This window comes from Schistocerca piceifrons, chromosome 10, assembly GCF_021461385.2.
Source record: "Schistocerca piceifrons isolate TAMUIC-IGC-003096 chromosome 10, iqSchPice1.1, whole genome shotgun sequence".
NCBI lineage: Eukaryota > Metazoa > Arthropoda > Insecta > Orthoptera > Acrididae > Schistocerca > Schistocerca piceifrons.
The window spans coordinates 131,815,717-131,840,810 of record NC_060147.1 but is presented as its reverse complement, the minus strand read 5'-3'; the positions used below and the strand labels follow the sequence as shown (position 1 = coordinate 131,840,810).

Here is a 25,094-nt window from a genome sequence, read left to right as displayed (position 1 = left end):
TCTGCTCTCATGATCTGTGTGTGTGTTCATTTCCCTGGGCTACAACTGAACATGTTCTGCACAATCGCCACATTCCCAGGACACCCAAGTTGTGGGTGAATGACCTGTTTTCCTGCATCCTTCATCAAACCTGTGGTCAATAGGTTTGTGTGACAATTCTTTACTGTCCCCAGGCGAATTGTGGCATTCCTTTTCTGCACCGTATGCCATCTCTGCACAAGAATGATCGAATTTCGCACCCCATAGCTTGAAGCAAATTTGGCATTTTGATTGTATTCTGATATTTAAAATTGTTACTATTGGTGGCTTTATATTCCTCATGGTTTTAGAGGTGGTCCAATTTAGCAGATGGAAAAAAATGAACAAACCTGAAATACTTTTGCAGTTTTTTAACTTGATTATTCTTAGTGAGAATGAGGACTTGGATGCTTGTGTGGATGGTGTTTTTATGGTTCTGAGGATGATTTCCGTGACAGAGACAAAATTAGATCTGTAAAGATGCAAAAGATGGCAGTGTTTTCAAGTGATTCAAATAATAACAATGAACAAGATTCTGGTCTTGTGTTAACCCATGTAGGATCATATGGGGTATTAAAATTTGTGATAGAATTGACGGTTTCTTGGTAAGGAGGCTGTGCCATGTTATCTTGAATGAAGAATCATAACAGATGTAGAAGTAACTTTATGTGTGCTCCACAGAAGTGTATTGTGACCCTTGATGTTTGTATTATACATCAATAACTTGGCAAATGATATTAAAGGTAACCTCACAGCTTTTGCAGAAGATGAAGTTACCTATGATTAAGTACTATCTGCGGGGTGGGGGGGGGGGGAGGGCCTTCCCAACGTGTGGTCCGCGGACTCCTTACGGGTCTGTAGGCTCTTTCTAGGGGTTCCGCGGCCACCCTTCACCAAATCATGTAAAATAATGAGTAAAATTATTGAATAAAAATGTGAAAATCAAATTCATCATTTTTTTTCGTGTGAAAAACGTGTACTTTTAAAACTTTGAACATAGCTGCTAAGGTTTAGTGACCGTGTCAGAATCATATTGGAACAAATAAGCCCTCGGTCACAAATATTAAGTCAAAATTGACCCGGTTTCGACGCTACTATGAGCGTCGTCTTCAGAATCAGACTAACTGTTCTAAAACATATTAGGTATATAGTACATTAATAAAATTAAAGTTTGTACTGGCTGGAAAACATGCAGCACTTACAAGTCACATATTAAAAAAGATCTAAGCCGGAAAGACGACGTCATGAATAGTTGTGAGATGGCGAGCTGCTAAGGGCTGCTTGTACTGTGAAAAAGGGTTGCAATAAGATTGAGGTGCCCACTTTAGAAAGTGTGGTCAAGTAAACCAGGTGTTGCTACGAGCGCCATCTAGTAGCCGCAGAAACAATTAGGCTACTGTACATTCAAAATTATTATTACTATTTAAAGCAGATAAACTTCATCCTGTTATTATTAATGCTTACGTTATGCCTGAATCAGCTGCATCACAATTTCATGTGTCTAATTTTGAATGTACAGTAGCCTAATTGTTTCTGCGGCTACTAGATGGCGCTCGTAACACCACCATGTTTACTTGACCCCACTTTCTAAAGTGGGCACCTCAGTCTTGTTGCAACCCTTATTCACAGTACGAGCAGCCCTTAGCGGCTCGCCATCTCACAACTATTCATGACGTCGCCTTTCCGGCTTAGATCTTTTTTAATGTGTGACTTGTAAGTACTGCATCTTTTCCAGTCAGTACAAACTTTAATTTTATTAATGTACTATATACCTAATATGTTTTAGAACAGTTCCTTTGCAGTTCCTAAGTGAGAACGCACACACAGTTTAGTGCCGGAGAATGTGGATTCTCTGATTGTTTCGCAACAATACGGGGGTCGTTTGTGCGCCGGCTCATGATGTTAGATACGCTGAAACCTTTTATGCATGCGCAGAGTGAGCTTTGTCGACCAATCACAGCGCTCGCTGGTACGTATGCGGCCCCAGGCATCATTAAATGTTAAACTTGCATTGTCAGTGACTACCTATTTCATAAGTCAATTTTTGACCTTCAAGTTGTTTTCAGTCATCTCTAAAACAAAGACTATTGATACCTTTGGGGGGGGGGGGGGGGGGATCATTGGGAACATGGAATTTGCATTAAGAAGCTTTCAGTTCGCTGGGTTTCGCTCTGAAATTTGAAGTTACTGTGCTCTTGACTGACTAGGGGTCCGCCATGGATTTTCAACTGAAGAAGGGGTCCACCTGCTGAAAAGGTTGGGAAGCCCTGCTTTACAGTATCCTGTCCAGAGCCTCTCTACCGGCTCCTGCCTAGAGGTACAGGTTTCGAGTTCTTCCATGTGACATAGCACTGCTGACTCCTTACACAGTTAACTGAACATGTACACCTGTCTACTTACTTTAGTTGGCCTTTGTGCTTTGGTAAGCATTGCTGCTACAACTGTCTCCCAGTTGCTGATACCAGTTTCAATGGGGACATGTTCATGTTGCCATTAGATCTAATATAAGCCAGTCGTGAGTGGACTTCTGAACTATCTACTCTTAATGATTATAAAGAATCCACTCGATTGCAAATTGAAACCGGATGTTAACCTAGGTTTCAGTGCAGATAACCACACCTTCTTCGGAACACATTAAAACTACAAACTGCCTAAAGAAGCAGAGTCCAACATTAATACAGAACGCCCAAAAGGGCAAAAGACTCACATAAAATGTAAAATAAACGGTACATGTGTACCATGTCAATACCTGTACTTAACTCAAACACCAGAAGTGTGCTTCCTCACCTCAGCCAACATTTGGTGGGTTGCGGACTCTCAGGTACACGCGTACTTTTTATTTTACATTTTATGCAAGTCTTTTGCCCTTTTGGGCGTTCTGTATTAATGTTGGACCATATCTCTTAGGCAGTTTGTAGTTTTAATGTGTTCCAAAGATGGCGTGGTTATCCACGCCGAAACCAAGGTCAACATCCGGTTTCAATTTGCATTCGAGGCGGATTCTTTATAATCATTAAATTATTCACGATTGCTGATGTGCTGCAATATCAAAAGTTCTATCTGCTCTTAGCAGTTTTCAGAGAAAACATATAGTATTGTTTCATGGGATGTCTTGTCATCCCACCTACAAAAGTGTAACTATCCCAATGGTTTCCAGAGGTGATTAAAGTCTCCTCCAATGATGAAATAATAAAATGTGTATTGACAAGCTTAGGATTTTTTCTGATTTTGTCTGTTTTATCTGGGGAAAAATGTGGTGGCTGACAGAAGGGTTCAATTGTATGTTTGCACTCACCCTCAATACTGGTCTTGCACAATCAATCTCGCATATAGCTTGAATTTCTACCTCAGCAGAGTTGAGTTTTGTATGTAATGTGACAAATATAATACCTCGATTTCCCCATCTTTTGATACTCTTAGATTTATGCCAAAAATCTTCTGGTAATCTCAGGTTTCAAGTTAGACATACTTTTTGTTCCAATTGATCCATAGTGAAGAGATCATCTGGGATTGGAACATGTCACAAAACAAGAACACACAATAAATATTCATAAATTAAGAACATACGTGTTAATGCACCGTCTACAGATTTCAAATGACATTTCCCTTGTGGAGGTGGAATCTGTGTAAATAAATTTGCATTGAAAAGGATATTGAACTTATCATCAAATATTAAATGTTCAATATACTTATGTGCATATCATAATTCTTAGGCTGTTGCAGCCAAGCATCATCAAATTAAAAAACAATATCATCAATATTAAATGTTCAATACACTTATGTACATAACATAATTCTTAGGCTATTGCAGCCAATTTGGCAGCATTTATTTAATGTGATTACATTACTGCACAAAATTTGTTCAGAAGTGGGACTGTGCACAATATTAACATTATGTGATATTATTAACACCATATACACATCAGTTGGTTCGGCTAAGGAATTCATCAGTGGAGTACAATGAGTTGGCCACCAATAAATCCTTTAGACTCCTCTCAAACTGCACCTTTTTATTAGTTGAATTTTTTTATGAGTGCTGGCCTATTACTGAATAGTTGGCATCTTTCTGAACCAAAGTAAGTGACTAACTCTTTGTGAAAGTTATTCTTATTTCTACTGCTGAGTCCATGAACTGTGCCTTTGGTTTGGAGAAAAAAGAGACACATATTTAATGACAAATTTCATTAAGGGATAAATATATTGGGACACTGTAGTTAGTGTCCCAGTTCTTTAAATAGCTCTCTGGAGGATGTTATTGAGTTCGTACAACAAATAATTCGTATTGCATGTTTCTGGGCTCAGAAAACTTCAGCTTGGTTCAATTTGTGACCCCAGAAATAACCTTGTATGACAATATGGAATGAAAGTAAACATAGTATGCTTGCTTTTTTGTCTCCTACATCTGACAGCAATTGGATAGCAAACAGAAATTTGTTTAGGCACATCAGGAACTCTGTGGTATGCTCCTTCCAGTTAAATTTGTTATCAAGCTGTAATCCCAACAATTAAACACTGTCAACTTCTTCCATATGCTTGTCATCATATTTTAGGCACATACTGGCAGGAAACCTGTTACAAGTCCTGGACTGCATAGAGTATGTTCTTTCAAGGTTTACTGGCAGACAATTGGTTAAGAACCATCTATTATTGTCCATGAAAATTTCATTAGACAACCTTTCTAAGGCTATTCTTGACTTACTATTTATTGCTATGTTTGTATCACCTGTAAACAAAACAATCTTGACAACTGGTAATGTTACTGACAAAAGGTCATTGCTCTGCACAAGAAAAAGCAAGGGCCCTAAGATGGAATCTTGGAGGACACCACATTATTGTTTCCAGTTGAATCATGCCTGATGGCTTAATACGTCTCTTTCCTATTGACACACTTTGTTTTCTGACAGAGATGAAGGATTTGAATAATTTTGCAGCATTTCTTGTTACACCAGACTATTCTAATTTACTTAAAAGGTTGTGATTTACACAATCAGATGCCTTTGACAGATCACAAAATATATCAATAGCCAGTAATTTATTACATTCTCAGTGTGTGTGTGTGTGTGTGTGTGTGTGTGTGTGTGTGTGTGTAGAGAGCCTTCTCAATATTGGAGCCCTTTATAAATCTGAATTGTGACTGGAATAATATTTTACTTGTGGGCAGATGGTTGTGAAGACAACCGTACACGGGTGTTATCTTTACTAAACTCTTTGAGAATGTGTGCAAAAGTGAAACTGGATGGAAGTTTGATGGTATTTCTCTCTCTCTTTTCTTATACAAAGGCTTAAATTCAGCATATTTCAACCATTCAGGAAAGGTTCTACTGATAACAGACTACTTAAACAAATAACTTAAAATGTCACTGAACTCAGAGGTACAATGTTTGACTAACTTTGCTTATATATTATCATAGCCACTATAACTTTTTGATTTTAAGATTTTTACAGTAGACATTACTTCTACTGGTGTTGTGAGGGTCACACTCATATTATTATAGGCATTTGTACTGACTGGTCTGAGATATTCCATGGCAGCATCCACTTAACCTGACAACCCAATTCACAATTCAGCCAGCTTTCTCTACCTACCAGAGGGATTGCCAACAACACGCACTTGCAACCCATAGTAGTGGGTAGGGTTCATATCCAACAGGACTAACAGGGATACTGAACAAGAACAAAGAAGGGCACTGTTAATGCAATGGACACACAATTATTTGGCCTGTGAGAGAGTGTCGTGGACGTGCTGTAAAACCCGAACTTGAACTGCAAGATAGACATCAATTATCCTCAAAAGCCAACTTATGAGGTTTCTGAAAGATAAAATCATTTTAAATATCCACCGCAGGCTGTCAAATTCTTTATGCGAGATGACCTTTATTGCATCATGTATTACTTTACTTTAGTGACCAGTTTCAGACTGTGGTCAGTGTCAAATGGAATTGCACTGGTGATGTGTGTGTCATATATTACATATCAGTGACGCAAAAGCTGAGACTCTTGTCTTTTCAAATTGTATTTTGTGACTGTTCTCCAGGAAATGTTCAGCGACGGCCAACTTCCCATGCTTCCCCCCTATTTAATGTGTCACATGTGCTTAGCACAATGTTCAGCAACCATGCGAATGATTTGGCCTATGTAGATGCTGCCACTTTCACATCGGACATCAGGCATTAATACTTACATCGTCTTTTAATGGATGACTTATCTCTTACTTTGGTGGTGGGCTGTAACACTGGTCTCAGTCTATCTCTCTGCAACAAAGGATCCATCTTATCTTGATAGTAATTGCCCAACAGTATGGAAGGAATGCAGCTGGCTCGACCTATTTCACCAATTCACGAAGGTCCTCCGTCAGTGACACATGAAGGCTACAGCAATGTCTCCCTTGTTGTAAGTCTTTTCTCTGAACGTACATTTCAAATGATGAAGTTCAGATTGTAACTGGTGTCATCAGAAATAATCTTTGCTCTGTGCACTAACATGTTGTGGAAACTATTTGCAATTAAGTACAGGCAAGGTGTATAGGTTTCCCATACACAGAATGACCGAGCCAGTGTCCTTCCTCCCGTTCGACTAAAGTGTCAGAGAACAGTAGCTCGCTTTCCCTCTCAAAAATGGTTCAAATGGCTCTAAGCGCTATGGGACATAACATCTGAGGTCATCAGTCCCCTAGACTTAGAACTACTTAAACCTAACTAACCTAAGGACATCACATACATCAATGCCCGAGCCAGGATTCAAACCTTCGACCGCAGCAATTCCCTCTCAACCTCGTCAGTAAATTTAATGTCAGTCAACCCTGCAGTCAGTGGTGTTTACTCCTGCAGAGACAACTGTAAAAAGCCTGAGTGTTTTATTCAAACTGATGTGGCTCGAAAACTGAAAAGATTTTATTCGGGCGCACTACTGTGACAATCTCCTGAATATAAATAAAATGCATTATTGGCCACTCCTACAAATTAGTTTCAAAGATTGATACTTTGTGTTAGCTACAGGGCAAGTAGCAGTGTTCATTGCAGAGTTGCATGACAATGTGCGGCAAACAAAACCTGTGTTTGCATGTATAGGAGATTATTTTCTTTGAAAAATATTCCTATCAAGAAGTAAATAATAAACTACCAATAGCAGACAAATGTCAGTTATGTAATTCAATTGAGGAGACAGTACCTTTTTTCTACAATGAATCTTCCACATCAAGTTTCAATCATTTGCCTGTCTTTTGTTAATGTGTACCTCAGCTCATTTCACATCCCTGAAGGTTCTCCTTCTCGAAGGGATGTATGGGATGCCTACAGTTTTGAGCTTCCTTTTATGGTATCACAATGCTTTTGTAGTGAAGCTTTACATTTAAGTTGCCACTGAATGGAGGTGAAACCAATTAATGTTATTTTATAAGATCCTCTGCTACATATACCTAATAGTTCATGTAGCTGCACAGATCAAACGTTATGAGCATCTTTCATTGCTTTACCTTGTTGTATCAGCAACTATTAAATTACAACACTACATTGGTCATATTCCACAAATGCTGATGAAAGTGGTCTCTGGGATTTGGAATAAAGTGAAAGATGTACACTTAAATTAAGGGCAATGCAGTGAAATGACTTTACACTACTGTCTTACCAAGCTAATCATAAGCATAAAATAATCTAAAACATTTAATTTAGGAGTTTCTGTGAAGAGACTCTTCAGTTGAGTAGAAGGCAGTGTCCACCAAAAGATGCTTAATTCAGTCTTATATTCCACCACATTATCTATGTCACATTTAATGTGCTCTGGTGGGTTGTTAAATACTTTTTGTCTGATGTAACCATTTTATATCTTTGTAGAGGGTGTTTTTGGTCATACTGTTATATCCACTCTTTCAAGCATTTTTTGAGGAAAGATATAAATGTAATGGCAAACAAAAACAATTAATATTTTATGAAGTAATTGTAAAAATACTAAGTTTTTAAAACAGTCTCTGCAGGATGTGAGACAACTAACATTAAAGATAATCAATCTGAAATGTTCTCTCGTACATTTCTGGAAAATGACTCATTGCGGCCACCTTCAGATGCTATTGACAACAGCTATTCACCTGCTGGACGCCATCTTATATACTCTCTCCCCTCTCCCCTACTGTCCCACACCACCACTGCCGAAGTGGTGGGGGATGCATGCCGGCAGAACCGAGTCACCATCACAGTGGTGGAACTGCCCCTGGAGGTGTGGCCGCAGCTCTTCAGTTGGCGTGGCATGAAAGAGCCTTCCCACAGACTGCTGTCATTCTTTCAATATCCTCGAGGTTATGACCTGGACGTTACTTAGTTGAAAGCCTCTTCCTTTATTTATTAGTTCATAGTGTAGTTACAAGTTACGAATGTTTCGTATTGCTTTGAACTGCCCATTCACCTCCTTACTATAGCTACAGCATTATAATCCTCATTACAGTGTGCATCTTAAAAACTACAATTACAGCTATGCTTTAATTTCGTAATCTCATGCTGTAGTATGACAGTGACATATACTGGATGCAGCTGTCTCATCTCTAACAGGTTTCACAATTTTACAAAATCAGAGCACTTTACACATTATCAATTGCTATGCATTATTTCACAAATGTTTCTAAAATCATTTCTAAAGTACAGGGAGGCAAATTTTATTATTTCAAGTAATAGATATCTAATGTGTGTTTATGCTTTGAAATTGATTCTGGACTTGGTCTTGATTTTCACCCAGTAAATTGGTTCACTGTAATTTTAATGAAAAAATATAATGCTAAAATTAGAGGTCAATACAGAGACTGCTAAAATTAGCATTTCTGTAATGCTACCTGCCAACAATGGCATTGACAAAAGACATATCACCTGCCTCCGTCCCTCTCTTTTGTAGTGTTATTTATTATCCTTCATAATGGGCACCACTGCCTCCTACATTTGACAAACTGATGGCAACCTCTCACTCAGGCTGTAGTACTTACCAAGACTAAGATCAAGTAGAAGTCTTAATAAATATTACAACCTGAGTGGAAGAACGTTGCCTCCATCCCGTCAAGTGTCAAGGTGGTGTTATCAGTTTTCCATAATTTCCTTTCAATATTTTCTGGGTTGCAGTGCCTTAGACAGTGACATTCACCACCACATCATGTTTGTTAGTGCATAGTACAATAAATATTGTATAGCTACAATGTATATGACTCAAAGAAATACATAAGCCTTTGTTGCAGAAGTTCCTTTTGGGCAAGTCTCAAAATCTTAAATCTTTAAGGATTCTGTTTTAGCATATTCATCGTTAACATCATGTTAGATGGGCCAAAATCAACTTCTCAGGAGGATATGACTTCTATTTGAGAAGCAAAATTGAAATTGTGATCATGCTCAGCTATACATTATCCCTAATTGTAATTTTATCTGAACTAATGTTTTATGCAAAGAAATGAAAACACCTTTGAAGAAGAAACTGAACCTCTGAAGTAAGAACATAAAAAAACACAACCTGTTTACTCAAGTTTAAAGTTTATATGTCACGTAACCACAATATGTGCCCCATATTTTCCTCCGTTTTCAATGAGCTCAAGAGAAAGACTGTGAAAAGAGGAAGCAAACAAATGACAATAGTTTTCCAAAATGTGTGGTGAGCTAGCTACAAAACAGTAAGTCACAAAAAAGGGATAAGGAAGAAAGTGTTTTTCACAGCAAGCTAAGACTTTTCAGACCACATTCCTCTCCTTACAGGCTGACACAAATGCATCTAAGGTTTATATTTTTCTTTACAAGGTAGCTGCAGTAAGTTTAGTTTATGTAAGTTTTGTAGCACAGTGTATCCCCAGGCCTATTTAGTGAATGTCAGGTGTATTTATACAGTATTACTTTTCTGTATGTGTAAAATGGAAATGGGAAAAGGTGATTTTACTTATGCCTGTCAACCAGGATGATATATGTCTACAGATTCTTAGCATGTAATTCTCTCATGATCCATAAATAGCTGTCAGATTCTTGGAAGACCTGGCAGTACAAACTCATAACTGTTTTTTCCTTAGTGGTTAATTGTAGTAGTTGTCCTTTGGACAATGACATCATTATCAGTGTGTAGGGAAGCAGCCTACTCACGCCGTAATAAATTCACATAGTCTTATTGTGTGCCAGCCAGTCCGCTGTAACTAGCTCTGACGTCATACCGGTTGCGCAATACTTTTAAAATCAAGTAAATAACCTGAAACGGTTCTAGCATATCAGGAGTAATACTAAATCAGTATGTGTTGAATGTCAGTTCAATAACTTTAACCATTTTCGAAATTTGGACGTTTTTCTATACAAATCATTGGCGCAACAGAAAAGAGCTAGAGACTTAAAAATTTATATTTAGATTCCTTTTTCATAATAATTTAATAGAAACAGTATTCTGGATATCACAAATTAAAATTTTTGTGTAAATTGATGATTTTCTGGTTTTTGTCTTAAAAATTAAGGAAGCAAGATAGATTAAGTAGGCTAATAAATAAGGCTAGGATGTTTAGATTTAAGTAGAAGGGAGATCCGCTATAATCATAAAGATATGAGAAGTTTCAATTGAATAACTATAAAACTATAGTGATAGCGTATCTCCAAAGGGCAAGTTCAGAGCTCGTCTACTGCGTGTAGTGTAATTAAATTAATTCTCTTGCCCAAAATATTTAACTTAGCCACGTCAAACTTTTATTATGATTATATTATTATGATTACTTACCTGTGTGCTGAATGCACATTTAAATTGAGAGCTTCATCTGTCATCAGCAAAAGAAGCTATAATTTATTCTATAGCTTAAAGTGGTGCATTACTAGCCCAGCGGCTAGTCGGGAGAGCAATTTTGATCAGGCAATCCCTTAGCCGTCCGCGCCGCGGCTTTATATATAAGAACGCTGCGCAAGAGAAAAAGGCCCCAGTTCTCTCCAGACGCTGAATAGCACACCATCTGTGTCGGGAGTCGCGTCGCGTCGCGTCGGTATCATTGCTATAAACAGCCTCGGATGCCGTATTAAGTTACTTGGGATACGCGTAACCATAAAATCATTTTTGAGTGAAGTGTTAATTCTGGGATGACTTTAATTATCTATTTTCAGTTTGCGTATGTCGTATTTTCACACGCTGTCGTATTTTCACACGCCGTCGCGGGACAAACATTCTACCATTATTTAGCGTGGCGTTTGATGAACATAATCATCAAATTATGGCGAGCATTCACTTAAACATTTAATTTGGATAGTTATAGTTGCATCAGCGCATTAGACTCTGAACTGCTCTGTTAGTCAGATTGTGTGGATTCTTTTTTTTTCATCTGTGACTTTCAGAGTACAGTGAACGTTTTTTCCACGATCGTTTTTGATTATGAATCCCAGACAATTTCCTAATTCCTCAGAGCTTTAAGCTGTAGCTATAGGTGTATTCCTCAGATGAAGTGGGCACTAGGAATTCTAATTACAGGCTTCACATTTTGCTAATTACTTTCTGGTTGCCAAAATTGTAGTTAGAGAGCCAGTGTTGAGAACGGCAAAACAACAGCATAAATAATAGGAACATTTTAATCAACATAATTCCACCTGCAGCCCCACATATGGTTAAACGGCAGGGAATTGCATCTTTTCTACATTTTAAATAAACAACATTAATTTCCACCAGCCGCCCCACAAGTGCCTCATTCAGCAAGAAATATAACTGACTTAAGTATTATACTGAGACTCAAATTGTCTGAAGTTTACCACTATATTGCGTTATTACAGAAATCCACTTATTATGAACATAATGTTTCACATTAATCACAGCTATGAAAAAAAAGAGAATGATTTTATGCCAAGGGTGCAATGAAAGATGATTCTCCAATCTGTTTCCTGCAAAGTGATTCTACTGCCACCAAAGTACATTTCATGCAAGGCCCACGACGACAAGATAAAGCGAAAGAGGGCTTTTACAGACACACACACACTTATCAGCCAAAAGATTATGACAACCAATCTACTATTGATATAAACCTTTCCAGGTGATGACTCCATCACCTAGCAAGGAATGACTGCTAGTCAGACACAGTGCATGTAGTATCAGTAAGCCTGCTGTCTGTGTGTAGAATAGGGAAGGTCCATGATGTATCCGAGTTTGACCGAGGGCAGATTGCGATGGCCCAGAGGCTCAACATCAGCATTTGAAAATCTGCACGACTTCTTGTATGTTCTCGGAGTGCTGTAATGAGTGTCTTCAACACGTGGAGCAACCAAGGTGAAGCCACATTCAGAAATCATGGAGTTGGGTGGCTACCCCTCATTACACATGTCGGATATCGTAGGCTGTGCAGACTGTGAAACAGGACAGGTGCGAACTGTGGTGGAACTATCGTCATCAGACTTTAATGATGGGCAGAGTACAAATGTCTCTGAACACACAGTGCACCGAACATTCCTAATGATTGGCCTCCACAGCCAACGACATGTGTATGCCAATGTTAACACCAGCACCTAAAACTGAAATGGGCACATGAACATTGGCACTGGACATTGGAATAGTGGCACAGCATTGCGTGGTCTGAAGGATCCCAATAGCGTTTTCGTCACACCATTGGGAGGGTGCGAATCTGTCATCTTCCAGGGGAACAGCTCCTTCACATCTTTACTGTTGGATGGATACAAGTTGACGGCGGCCCCATTATGCTCTGGGGACCATTCATGTGGGCATCCCTGGGTCCAGTGCAGCTCGTGCAAGGCACCGTGATGGCCGAGTAGTATCAGACACTGGTTGCAGACTACGTACACCCCTTCACGATTATGATATTTCCCGATGGCAGTGGCATTTTCCATCGTGGTAATGCGCCATATCCATGACCCGTGGTACAAGAAGTAATGGAGAAATTTTGAAAAAGACTTAAAATTTGAAGACAACAAACAATTTTTAAGTTTGCCAACAACACCATAATTCCGTCAGAGATAACAAGACAGAAACGCAGCACGAATGGTGACGCGGTTGACTGACCCATGAGAGAAAATCTCGGAGATGCGGAAATGGCGTATGCTTAAACACGGATGTGTACTGTCCCACGTAAGCTTGCTTACAATATTTCACGAAACAGTACGAAGTGGAGAATCTACAAGATTACTATGTCACCCTTAATTATTGATCCTGTAGGGAAAACACTATTTATTGCTCTTGCACAGACTGAGAAGGCAAGACTACCAATAAACTGATTAAAGCCTATACAGAGCCATTTTAAGCAATTAACCTGGAACTGGAAGCAGTTATCCTGGAACAAGAAACAACCTACAAACGTGTTACTGTGGGAAGTATCCTTTGCCATGCACTAAACAGTGGTTTGCAGACTACAAATAAAGATACAGATTCGCTAAATCTGTTGAGCTTACATTTTTACATGACACCCAGGTTGACTTCCACTACTGTAACAAAATATTGTGTCAGTTCCAAAACTGTGCCCATTAGTTTAATGTAATCATAACATTAACCTTTAAGAATTTTAAGTTAAAAAGAAAATACAGATACATAATACACAAAAATTGTCAGATGGTAACAACACTGATGAACACAAGTGCAACACTTCAATTAGGAAGACATTTAATAGATCAAATATTCCTGAATTTCTACAGAGACAGAAATTGAGTCTGTCCAATGAGGTGAGTGTTCGCTGTCTCCCCACACAGGCTCACCTGGACCAAACAGCCACACTTCGTTAACTGCATATTCTCGTGAGGATCGATACACATTGTTAGTTTACATGGTTTTACACACACACACACACACACACACACACACACAAACAAATTATACCACTTACATCTGACACATGCATAGGAGAATGAGTATTTAGTGACACTGATGCCACCTTCTGAGGCCGATACAGATACCGACTGCCACTGCCCCACGTTTCACCTCATGCTGAACTGTCACATGGCGTGTTGCGGTGCCACCAATTTTTTGCCGCACATACTGCTGTGGCCACTGACTGTCAACACAGAAGATCGTCCTGGCCTGCAAGTGCAGGCCCCCTCTGCCGGGCACTACATCACCTCGTACAGCCGCACGTGCTCTGCCTCCTCCGCTATGTCCACTAAGCCAGGTGCCTCGGGGTCATGCGGTGGCACCGGTCGCACCCACGACGTCAGGTCGATGCCCGTCTGCAAAAAGTCCATGGATCAACTGTTTTGGAAAGATCTCTCTCTCTCTCTCTCTCTCTCTCTCTCTCTCTCTCTCTCTCTGTGTGTGTGTGTGTGTGTGTGTGTGTGTGTGTGTGTGTGTGTGTGTGTGTGTCAGTATATCGACTCCCCTACAAAATGTGAAATTGACTACTAGAACTAGACATTGTTAGAGGCACATGTCAGTATAAAATGAGGCAGGGAGTATTATGTTGTAAGTAGAGAAGCGGGAACAGCAGAATGGCACAGTTGGAAGAGGTCGGTGACTACTAGCGTGGACTATAGTCTTATTAAAATTACTTGACAGTTGACACTTCACATGTTTCCTCCAATCAGAGCACTCAACAGCATGCCCAAACCATTCGCTGTTGCCAAACTGCCATAACAATTGGTCAGTTCACTTTGATCCTTTGTCCGGTATTCTTTCATGATGTGTTTGGATCCCAAATAATGGGCCTGACACTTTTATTTTGTATTTCATCTCACATAATAACCACACCAACTCTCTCCACCCCCCCTCCCCCACACACTAAAGCACAAGAGTGTGCGCACAAACACCCCCCCCCCCCCCCCCACACACACAAACAATGTTAATGAAATACACACATTTCATAAACAGCACTAACCAAATACTGCTGGATACTTCTACGCAAGATGTGATTCAGCATCACACATACAGTTAATATAATCATATAGAACCATTCAATTAACTGATTTAAATGCAATTTTTATTTCTAATTCTTTGCCACGTCAATTTTCATCACTGTATTGACTATTTTATTGCTCTTATTTTTCCTCCTGTCATTCTTTTTTAGTTTGGAATCTGCCCGTGTTGCCTATAATCTGCAACCAAGTGCCAACGAGGACTGCTTATCTGCCGGTACCGCAGCAGCTCGTGTAGCCAGAGTCAGGCCAGTTTCAGCTAATCAATGACGGCGAGAAATTACAGTCTGCATTTACTGCTGAATTTTTTCCCATCTTGCTCATAAAGGTTAGGTTTAATTGCCGTGAACAAAGCGATCATGATTTTACTTCTGCTGCAGATCGTTGACCACCATTTCCTTGGAACATCATGAGGCTGAGGTTAACTTAGGACAGGGATTTAAATTCAGGGCTACAAAACCTGTCTTCTGCCATTCGGTGTTTGTGTATCACCTATAAGCCAATGATAGCCGGCAGCTGATACGGTAACACTGTAGTGGCAAGTACAGATGTCAACTGTTGTTTTGTTGTTGTAGTCTTCAGTCCAGAGACTGGTTTGATGCAGCGCTCCATGCTACTCTATCCTGTGCAAGCTACTTCATCTCCCAGTACCTACTGCAACCTACATCCTTCTGAATCCGCTAAGTGGATTCATTTCTTGGGCTCCCTCTATGATTTATACCCTCCACACTGCCCTCCATTACTAAATTGGTGATCCCTTGATGCCTCAGAAGATGTCCTACCAACCGATCCCTTCTTCTAGTCAAGTTGTGTCATAAATTTCTCCCTAATTCTATTCAATATCTCCTCATTAGTTATGTGATCTACCCATCTAATCTTCAGCATTTCAAAAGCTTCTATTTTTTTCTTGTCCAAACTATTAATCGCCATGTTTCACTTTCATACATGGCTACACTCCATACAAATACTTTCAGAAACGACTTCCTGACACTTAAATCTATACTCGATGTTAACAAATTTCTCTTCTTCAGAAACGCTTTCCTTGCCATTGCAAGTCTACATTTTATATCCTCTCTGCTTCGACCATCATCAGTTATTTAGTTTTTATTTCTTCTCCATGGATTTTAATACCTCCTCCGAATTTTTCTTTTGTTTTCTTTAATGCTTGCTCAATATACAGATTGAATAACACTGGGGATAGGCTACAACCCTGTCTCACTCCCTTCCCAACCACTGCTTCCCTTTCATGCCCCTCGACTTTTATAACTGTCTTCTGGTTTCTGTACAAATTGTAAATAGCCTTTCGCTCCCTGTATTTTACCCTTGCCACCTTCAGAATTTGAAAGAGGGTATTGCAGTCAACATTGTCAAAGGCTTTCTCTAAGTCTACAAATGCTAGAAACACTGGTTTGCCTTTCCTTAATCTATCTTCTAAGATAAGTCGTAGGGTCAGTATTGCCTCACGTATTCCAATATTTCTACGGAATGCACACTGATCTTCAACTATTGAGTAATTTTAATCAGACTACAGCCATCGTATGTCACCTCAGCAAGACTGCCAAGTGAACTGTTGGTGATGAGACTGTGAAGTGGAAACAATACTAAGGAGCAATCACAGCTAAACAGGGATCGAGACCTCACGTACTGACGGACAGGGACTTTTGAGCATTGCGGAGGGTCATAAAAAATTGCATGAAATCATCAAAAGGAATCACTCGTGAGTTCCAAACTGCTACTAGCATTCCAGCCAGCAAAATGACTGTGCATAGTGAGGTAAAAAGAAATGGGGTACGATGGTCGTGCGGCACCTCGTAAGGCACACGAGTCTGTAGGCAATGCTAAGCAACACTCGAAGAGGCATAAAAACTGACACCACTGGACAGTGGATGATTGAAAAGGAATGATTTGGAGTGATTAATCGAGCTCTAAGTGGCAATCCAATGGGAGGGTTAGGGGTTGGTGAATGGTGAATGTCTGCAGAATGCTATCTGCCATCGTGGTGGAGCCATCAGTGAAGAATAGAGGAAGTTCCGTCAGAGTGTGGGAGTATTTCTCAGAATTGTGGTGTGGTTTCCTTGTTGTGCTGTGCTTAATAAAACACTAAATGCAGAAGTATATGAACACACTTTATAGCATTGTTTCCAGCATACAGTAAAGCGATAGTCTGGAGACGACGATTGTTGTATCAGCATGACAATGCACCCTGAAGCATTAAGTTCTGACAAAAAAGAAAAGAATAACATTTGGTTGAAAGAGGAGAATGAGGGCCTTCAAATAAGCCACATCAATCAAAAAACAAACAATTTCTAGAGAAGCCGAACTTTCACATGCACACGGTTTACAGATATTGTAAAATATGAATACTTGTTTACATAAAATATTTCTACATGAACAATGCACACTCTCATCATCAGCAGCCTGTACACTATACTGTCAAATAGTCTAGTGAAATGCTACACAAATAAGAATTTAGCCATTTTATGGATTCGTAGTATATGCATTAAGTTAGTTTACATGATGACATTGGGATGTAAAATCAAGTTTCCAAACTGCATTACTGGCTGCTTCACTACGTGCAAGTTGCTGACGAAAGTAAACCATTTTGGTTTGTTCAAACTTTGATGACACGAAACCAATAGTTGTACATCATCTGAGGTTAGGTGTCGCATCAATAAAGTTAAATACAAGGTGGGAAATGGAGGAAAATTTGCACGTCTCAGACATCTACGGCATGCGAGGCACTTGTAGGATTTCGATGGTGTTGACTATAAAAACAAGCAGCAATGTACTGCTGAACACAGACGGATTGACAATATCTGAGCTGCAGAGCAAAGTCCATTCCATTATAAACACACACACACACACACACACACACACACACACACACACACACACACACACAAAGTGAACTATGAGAAATACAAGCAACTGAAACATCTGGCCGTAGAACAGACAACACCTACTATAGAGGCGAATACAAATCCCCCACTTGCAAAGAAATGCAACATGATCTGTAGTTTCAGTTCTGATAACAATGCTTCACACATTATAGTATCTTTCTTTCTTTTCATATCATTAGTTCTATTAAGATGAAAAGTGAACTGTCCTAGTTACATTCTGAGATAGTGGAAATAACTTTTTGGGTCTTCTACAATAGCTTCTTGTAGGGAAGTTACTGAGCTGACTTCTTCTTCTTCTTCTTCAATACAAACACAATTCTTATTTTTTTCACACAGACAGGTATCAACTCTGTCACTACTTGTGTACCTGCCAAAAGTTTCACTTCTGAGACCGAATGACAAAACGAAAGTGTACTCCTGTCGCTGTGTTTCACAAAATGAGTTTTGCAACCCAGTGTCATTGTGTAAACTAGCCTTTACATGTAGAATGGAAAAAAGAAATGAAACCTTTAAGGGTTGGAACTGTAGCACATAGACCTCTTCCGTCTCACCATATCTCCCACCTGCAGGGTGTGGCCAGCACTTACCTGTAGGTGGGCGAAGGCTGCCTCAAGTGCGGGAACTGTCACCAGAAGTGCGCCCGGCCGTGCCGCCGCACGCAGGAGCCGCCACACCGCCACCTGCTTCTCCGCTGGCATGAAGAACTCGAACACGTTGTTCATCACGATCACATCCGCCGCCCGGATCACATCTGCCGCATTAGTCACGTCGCCTTCCAGTACCACCACTCTGTCCTGATAGAACATGTGAGTGCGTCAGAATTGCTTCAGCAGTACGAGCTCCAGTATTAGAAGGGGTACAACCTCAGCAAGGCGATACAGTGAGAATTACACTCGCTCGTTTCTGAACGCGACGGTCATTAAAATGTCTACAATCACTTGGAACATTTTGGCAGAGGTAGTATTTGAAAGAAAGCCAAATAGCATAACAAATTGTACGGTCACATTTCGGAACAACATTGAATGGTAATTCACAAGTAGGGGCTTTTTTTTTTTTTTTTTGTTTGTGGTTTTAGGGCGCAAAACTTCTATGGTCATTAGCGCCCAGCCCGTGACGTAGAAAACAGGAAAAAAACGAAATTTAAAATCAGCAGCAATGGGAACAAAGTCACAAAATTTGAGAAACTAAAGGCAGAAGGAATGCTTAAAAATCCACTATAGAAAGGGGTTGGTTGTCCCCAAAAAAAGGCTTCAAATGACTGACGTCATTTCACTGTCACTAATAAACTGTAGAACGCGGTCAGCTGAGCGCGTGTCATCTGCTAAAATCGACGATAGATCAGGCGATAGCTGTAGATGGGAGCGGAACGGATTAAAATAGGGGCATTCAATTAAAAGGTGTCTGACCGTCCACGGCTGAGAGCAGTGGGGACAGAGTGGGGGAGGATCACCGCTTAAAAGATGTCGATGACTAAAAAGACAGTGCCCTATCCGGAGTCTAGCTAAAATTACCTCCTCCCGACGACGCGATCGGGAGGAAGAGGTCCATGCGCAAGGAAGGGCTTTCACTTCCCGCAATTTATTATGGGGAAGTGTTGACCAATGCGCATGCCATAAATGAGCAACTTGGCAACATAAACCGCTCCGTAGATCGGTAAACGGAAGAGACTGAATAGCTGGCCGAGGAAGAGAGACTGCAGCCTTGGCCGCTATATCGGCCGCCTCATTTCCACAGATACCAGCGTGTCCTGGGAGCCAGAGGAACGCCACTGAGACGCCCCCCAGGTGGAGCAAGCGCAGACAGTCCTGAATCCGGTGGACCAGAGGGTGCACAGGGTAAAGAGCTTGGAGACTTAGGAGAGAGCTGAGAGAATCTGAGCAGATTACATACTGTATCCGCTGATGGCGGCGGATGTAGTGGACAGCCTGTAGAATAGCGTAAAGCTCCGCAGTATAAACCGAACACTGGTTGGGAAGCCGAAAGTGATTTGGGGTGTCGCCAACAATATAGGCACTCCCTACACCTAACGATGTTTTCGAGCCATCGGTGTAAATAAATGTGGCTTCCGTCATTTGTGCACATAGAGCAGCAAATGCCCGACGGTAAACAAGTGTAGGGGTACCATCCTTGGGAAATTGACATAGGTCTCTGAGCAAGTCGATCCGGGGACGGAGCCAAGGCGGTGCTGTACCCCAAGTTGTCAAGAAGGTTTTAGGAAAGCGGAAGGAAAGAGAATGGAGCAGTTGACGGAAGCGGACTCCCGGGGGTAGTAGGGAGGAGGAGCGGCCTGCATACCCGACATCAAGGGAGGCGTCGAAAAAAAGGTCATGGGCTGGATTAGCAGGCATGGAAGACAAATGGCTAGCATAACGACTCAGAAGGACTGCCCGCCGATTGGATAGCGGAGGTTCAGCAGTCTCAGCATAAAGGCTTTCCACAGGGCTGGTGTAAAAAGCTCCAGACACTAAACGTAATCCACGGTGGTGGATAGAGTCGAGACGCCGAAGAATAGACGGCCGAGCAGAGGAGTAGACTATGCTTCCATAATCCAATTTCGAGCGCACTAAGGCGCGATAGAGGCGGAGAAAGACCACTCGGTACGCTCCCCAAGAGGTGCCATTCAGGACACGGAGGGTGTTAAGGGAACGCAGACAGCGAGCCGAAAGATAGGAAACGTGGGAGGACCAGCACAGTTTTCTGTCAAACATAAGACCCAAGAATTTAGCGACGTCGGAGAACGGAAGGTTGACAGGACCTAGATGTAAGGAGGGCGGAAGAAACTCCTTACGTCGCCAAAAATTAACACAAACGGTCTTACTGGGTGAGAAACGGAAGCCGGTTTCGATGCTCCACGAGTGGAGGCGATCGAGACATCCTTGAAGACGTCTTTCAAGAAGGCTGGTCCGTTGAGAGCTGTAGTAGATCGCAAAATCGTCCACAAAGAGGGAGCCCGAGACATCAGGAAGGAGACAATCCATAATTGGATTAATGGCAATGGCAAACAGTACAACACTCAGCACGGAGCCCTGGGGTACCCCATTTTCTTGGGAGAAAATACGGGATAGAGTAGTGTTCACCCGCACCCTAAATGTGCGCTCTGCCATAAATTCGCGAAGAAAAAGGGGCAGCCGGCCTCGAAAGCCCCAAGAGAACAGTGTGCGGAGGATGCCTGTCCTCCAACAGGTATCGTATGCTCTCTCCAGATCAAAAAATATTGCTACCGTTTGGCGTTTCCAGAGGAAATTGTTCATAATATAAGTGGAGAGAGCAACAAGATGGTCAATGGCAGAACGATGTTGTCGGAATCCGCATTGGGCTGGTGTTAAAAGACTGCGGGATTCCAGCCACCAAGCTAAACGGTAATTCACCATACGCTCCAAAACCTTACAGACACTACTCGTGAGAGAAATGGGGCGATAGCTAGAGGGGAGATGTTTGTCCTTTCCAGGTTTCGGAACGGGAACGACAATAGCTTCCCGCCATCGCCTGGGAAAGGTACTGTCGGTCCAAATTCGATTATAAAGGCGAAGGAGGTAGCGCAGGCTATGGGTTGATAAATGCAGCAACATTTGGACATGGATACCATCCGGTCCTGGGGCGGAGGAGCGAGAAGAAGAGAGTGCATGTTGGAGTTCGCGCATGGAGAAAACAGTATTGTAGCTTTCGCGATTTTGAGAGGAGAAAGCAAGATGTCGCACTTCCGCTGCACGTTTCCTCGGGAGAAACGCTGGCGGGTAATTTGAAGAGCTCGAAATCTCAGCAAAGTGCTGACCCAATGAGTTAGAAATTGCGACGGGGTCCACTAAGGTATCATGCGCGACAGTGAGCCCAGAGACCGGGGAGAAACTAGGCGCGCCTGAGAACCGTCGAAGCCGACTCCAAACTTCCGAGGAGGGAGTGAAGGTGTTAAATGAGCTAATAAAGAATTGCCAGCTTGCCTTCTTGCTATCGCAGATGACGCGACGGCATCGCGCACGGAGCTGCTTATATCGGATACAGTTGGCCAAAGTTGGATGGTGACGGAAAATGCGAAGAGCACGTCGCCGCTCACGTATTGCGTCACGGCATGCCTCGTTCCACCAAGGAACTGGGGGGCGCCGGGGCAATTCGGAGGTGCGTGGTATTGAACGTTCCGCAGCTGTGAGAATAACGTCGGTAAAATGTGTGACCTCATCGTCGACGCTGGGAAAGCGACGGTCATCGAATGTCGCTAGAGACGAAAAAAGTGTCCAATCGGCTTGGGCAAACTTCCAGCGTCGCGAGCGCAGATATGGCAGTTGAGGCTGCAGTTGAAGGACACATGGAAAGTGGTCACTCGAGTGTGTATCATCAAGGGCGAACCATTCGAAGCGCCGGGCTAGCGGAACAGTACCGACCGCAAGGTCCAAATGAGATAAATTTGCCGTGGAGGCAGACAAAAACGTGGGGACCCCAGTGTTGAGGCAGACTAGATCCGCTTGGTGGAAGATGTCTAGCAATAGTGAGCCACGTGGACAAGGATGTGGAGATCCCCAAAGCGGGTGGTGGGCATTGAAGTCCCCAACCAGCAAATAGGGGGGTGGAAGCTGATCAAGAAGATGAAGGAGATCACCTCGTGCCAGTGGTGTAGACGATGGAATGTATACCGTACATAGAGAGAACGTGTATCCAGAAAGGGAAAGACGGACGGCGACAGCTTGGAAGGAACTGTTTAAGGGGATTGGGTGATAATGGAGAGTATCATGGAGCAGAATCATGAGTCCTCCATGGGCTGGAGTGCCTTCAACAGAGGGGAGGTCATATCGGACGGACTGAAAATGAGGGAGAACAAAGCAGTCATGGGGACGCAGCTTTGTTTCCTGAAGACAGAAGATGACCGGCGAGTAGGATCGTAAGAGGATCGACAATTCATCCCGATTGGCGCGAATGCCGCGGATATTCCAGTGGATAATGGACATAGGGTGAACAGAAAATGGAGAAACGTGACCAAGGGTGCTGTCAACTCAACGACTGCTCAGAGCTTGCGACCGACAGCATGGAATGGCATTCAGTCGAAGGCAGAAGATCCTGATCCATAGGTTGGTCAGGAGCAGGTCCTGCCACCAACGATCGGCCAGTTGACCGGCCACCAGCAGTGCGCCTCGGCGACACGGAAGATGGCCGAGGGCGATTTCCGCCAGGTGGTGCTGTAGTTGGGACACGCCTTGGCGGAGAAGGAGAGGAACTGTGTTTCTTCGTAGCCTTCTTGGAGGTATGATGTTTAGATGAAGGAAGAACCGATGGTTGTGAAGTTGCAGTACGTAAAAACTCTTCACGAGAATGCTCTTTTTTCGAAGACTTGGCGTCTGACTTTTGGGCTCGAGATTTAGCAGAACCCGACGAAAGGGTGAGCCATAGAGTGGGCAGGCGAAAGTGGTGAGGTTGAACGGGCGATCTTTGCGCTGGCCGATCTGACGACCGTGGTACTAAATGTGAGGTCGCAAGTCTGCATGGCCGCCTCCTTTGTTGGCCGAGGAGAAGCAAGGACAGTGCTGTATTTTCCTTTCTGAGGCACGGTGGGCTGTCGACTGGCGAGTAACTTTCGAGCAGCAAAGGTCGACACCTTTTCCTTCACTCTTATTTCCTGGATGAGCTTTTCATCCTTAAAAATGGGGCAATCTCGAGAGGAAGCAGCGTGGTCACCCATACAGTTGATGCAGTGTGGGGATGGAGGTGGACAAGCACCCTCATGGGCATCCTTGCCACACGTAACACATTTGGCCGGATTGGAACAGGACTGGCTGGTGTGATTGAACCGCTGACATCGATAGCAACGCGTAGGGTTTGGGACATAAGGGCGAACGGAAATTATCTCATAGCCTGCTTTGATTTTTGATGGGAGTTGAACTTTGTCAAATGTCAAGAAGACAGTGCGGGTTGGAATGATGTTCGAGTCAACCCTTTTCATAACCCGACGAACAGCGGTGACGCCCTGGTCAGACAGGTAGTGCTGAATTTCTTCGTCAGACAATCCATCGAGGGAGCGTGTATAAACGACTCCACGCGAGGAATTTAAGGTACGGTGCGGTTCCACCCGGACAGGGAAGGTGTGGAGCAGAGAAGTACGCAGCAATTTTTGAGCCTGGAGGGCACTGTGTGTTTCTAACAACAGGGTACCATTCCGTAATCTGGAACAAGACTTTACAGGACCCGCAATTGCGTCGACACCTTTCTGAATAATGAAAGGGTTGACCGTGGAAAAGTCGTGACCTTCGTCAGACCGAGAAACAACAAGGAACTGTGGCAACGATGGAAGAACCGTCTGTGGCTGAGACTCAGTGAACTTACGTTTGTGAGCAGACATAGTGGAAGGTGAGGAAACCACTGCGGAAGAATCCCCCATGATTACCGGCGTCTCCGATGGCGCGCTCCTCCCTTGTGGGGGCCCTCACCGAGGTCACACCCGCCTTAGGTGATTGTTCACACCTCAGGTCACACCTCCCGACAAACGGACGGAGGGACCAATCGGCACTTTCGGAAGGTATCAGCTCGGGTAATCACCCCTCCCTGGGCCTGGCCTTTACTAGGGGGTACGTACGTGTCCTACCTGTCTACCCGGGGCGGGGAATTACGCGTTACCCCGTCACCGGCTACGCATGGAAGTGCGTGGGTCGGCCTTCAGACACGCACAGGGAGGAAGAAAGAGAAAGGGAAAGGAAAGAAGAGGGGGTCTCAAACGCCGCAGCGGAGAAAAGGGTAAAGAGAAGAGGTAAGGAAAGGAGAAGGACAAAGGAAGGAAGAAGACATACAAGCAAGGAAGAAGAAGAATGCGGTACATTTACAAGCGTCCGTCTCCGGACGTAGGCGCAAACCATACTCCCAGAGGGGGAGAAAGTGAAGGAAAGAGCCAGAGGTGAGGGGGGGGGGGTGAAGACAGGGGATGGGGAAGGATGCGGAAAGGGAAGGTATGCAGCTTTTAGATTAGATTAGATTTACTTTCATTCCAATTGATCCGTAGTGAGGAGGTCCTCCAGGATGTGGAACATGTCAGAAAAACAACAATACATGACAAATATTTAAACTAAAACAAATAAGCTAATGTACCATTCCACAGGTCCCAAGTGGAATGATCGTCATTTTTTAATGAACACTAAGAGTCATTTTACAAATACTATTGCACTGAATTTAAAATAAAAAAGTTTTTTATTTATTTATAAGGTAAGAAACATGTAATACAACTACTGTAATACTTATTTACAATGAACACATTACTGCACTGAAATGGTGCAGAAGTTAGATTATACTTACACACACACACACACACACACACACACACACACACACACACACACACAATTTTCAGTGAACACATTACTGCACTGAAATTGTGCAGAAGATATGTTGTACT

At 42.5% G+C, this 25,094-nt stretch overlaps 1 protein-coding gene across 1 annotated transcript in view; it reads right to left on the bottom strand.

Annotated features, from left to right (window-relative positions):
• Window positions 1-13,570: 13,570 nt before the first annotated feature.
• LOC124718894 overlaps window positions 13,571-25,094 on the bottom strand; it is an 81,265-nt gene continuing 69,741 nt past the window's right edge. Inside the window, exons 6-7 of the mRNA XM_047244542.1 lie at window positions 18,316-18,522; window positions 13,571-14,147 (exon numbers count right to left, since the gene is read on the bottom strand). Coding sequence (XP_047100498.1) covers window positions 14,031-14,147; window positions 18,316-18,522 — 324 coding nt within the window. The 3' untranslated portion in view covers window positions 13,571-14,030. The remainder of the gene's footprint in view (window positions 14,148-18,315; window positions 18,523-25,094) is intronic.